This window comes from Suillus discolor (genome assembly GCF_016758755.1).
Source record: "Suillus discolor strain FC423 chromosome Unknown F5147scaffold_358, whole genome shotgun sequence".
Taxonomy (NCBI): Eukaryota; Fungi; Basidiomycota; class Agaricomycetes; order Boletales; family Suillaceae; genus Suillus; species Suillus discolor.
The window spans coordinates 17,162-18,936 of NW_024541605.1; the positions used below are offsets into that span (position 1 = coordinate 17,162).

Below are 1,775 nucleotides of genomic sequence, written 5' to 3' on the forward strand. Positions count from 1 at the left end.
TATGATAGAACGCTGTACCATGCGAATTTACCCCTTGCTTAAATTTCTTTCAAGTTTCAAAGTCATCCCAGCCGTTTATCCCTCTGCAATACACATATTCCTACAACATCATGAGCGCCACCCAACTCCCTACATATGTGAAATTATCATCACTAGCCGCATCTTGTCCTCGGCTTGTTCGATTCAACTTAAGTGGCCTTCATCCACACATTCAATTAAAACCCCGCATGTTACTTTGGAGTCCACCACTTCCACTTTCCACACCGACCTCCATTGTTATCGATCCCTTATAATCCCAAGTTTCGGTCTGCACTTCTTTTCCACCCACTTGTCGCATTAAAACAGTTTGTACTGTTGCGCACTTCCCTCGCACACTTCCCTCGCACTTCCCTGCTTTCTAGATTGTCTACCGCGTTATTCTGTGCGTCAACCCATAGCTGCTGCCAACTCTAACTCATCGGTTTATACTGTTGTGGTAGTAGTTTGGTTGTAGTTTTGATCAACCGTATCGTTCTACGAGTCAACCCAACCCTTCCGACCCTTCCATGACTGCCGCCCTCAAAGTCTTTGTGCGTGATGCGAAGGTCTTCACTTCTCTCACTGCGCACTTCCTGCCCAAAGTCATTCCCTATCAACCTATCTGGGACCCCCGTGACAATCACGATTATTCTCCTGATGACAGTGAAAGGCCACTCAGTCCTTGCTGGGCGTATGCATCGCGTCCATGGTTTCCTGTCGTGCCTTTGAACCCGAGCTTTGATGGGCCCATCTTCGAATGCCTGAACCACACCAGGTTTTCTCTCCGCACAGAGGTCGATGCACAGGGCAAGCACATACTTCATCGCGACATCAGAGAAAGATGGTACGAGCTAGAGAAGAAATTGATCTGGTGCCAGGAGCGTTTGGGTGCCGGGATGTTCGTTCCGTGGGGGACTACACTTCCACCCCCTCCACATACATTTGGGTATCTTCGTTCACACGAGAATGCCAAACTCGCTGTAAAGGTCGCGCAACGCATTTTTATGTACGTCGATTCCTATCCTCATTGCACTGCGACTGATATTTTTCTAGTAACTGCCGCTGCCTGCACATGGCACATTATGAGTCGCCGATATCGAGGTTCCAATCGCCCCTGGATGTCTGTCTTGACCGATGACCGCGAGTGCCCCATACCGGCTGAATGGGTTCTCGAGTTATCGTGTTCGTTTGTGGGAGATCTGTCGGCCAATGTTCAACGCACCGGAGTGTTCATCTCCTCCATCCACTGCCCTTGGGAAGGGCAACTGCCCATGTTCGAACATTTCTCGATCCCAATATGGGTCCTCTGCACCGAGGGCGTGTCTGTCGTTGACCCTATGTTGCGTAGCTATATTCCCTTCCGGGAGGCTGTCACCTCTGCGACCGAGGCCCTACAATGGGGCCAAACACCAGCTGGCGGAGAAATGCAACCGGAGCCTGTCTTCGCATGGGGCGATGTAGATTCCTCATGGGGTCACGCTGACAATGGGTGTCAGAGCGGCGGAGAAAATCAACTCATCTCACTTGATTCCCAAGAAGAGGTGTCTCCCGTCCTTCTGTTTCCGGAGCCCGAACGCAACAGTGGACAGTTGCGAGGAGAAGATTGGCAGGTGTTCTTAGCGCGGCGCCGCGAGGGAAATATGAAAAGAGAGGAGAAAGAGGCAAAAAGACAATACTTTGAACTCGAGCCTGAAAGTGCGTAAAGTGGAGGTCGGGAGATGGGGTGGTCAGATGGATTGTAGTGTAGAGTGCTCTTG

The 1,775-nt window shown here is 50.8% G+C and overlaps 1 protein-coding gene across 1 annotated transcript; it reads left to right on the forward strand.

The window, feature by feature from the left end:
• Window positions 1–545: 545 nt before the first annotated feature.
• Window positions 546–1,721, forward strand: F5147DRAFT_783432 (uncharacterized protein; the record flags this gene model as incomplete). Its single annotated transcript, XM_041442820.1, has 1 exon — window positions 546–1,721. One exon carries the CDS (start codon window positions 546–548, stop codon window positions 1,719–1,721), a length of 1,176 nt encoding a protein of 391 aa, XP_041284262.1.
• Window positions 1,722–1,775: the final 54 nt, after the last annotated feature.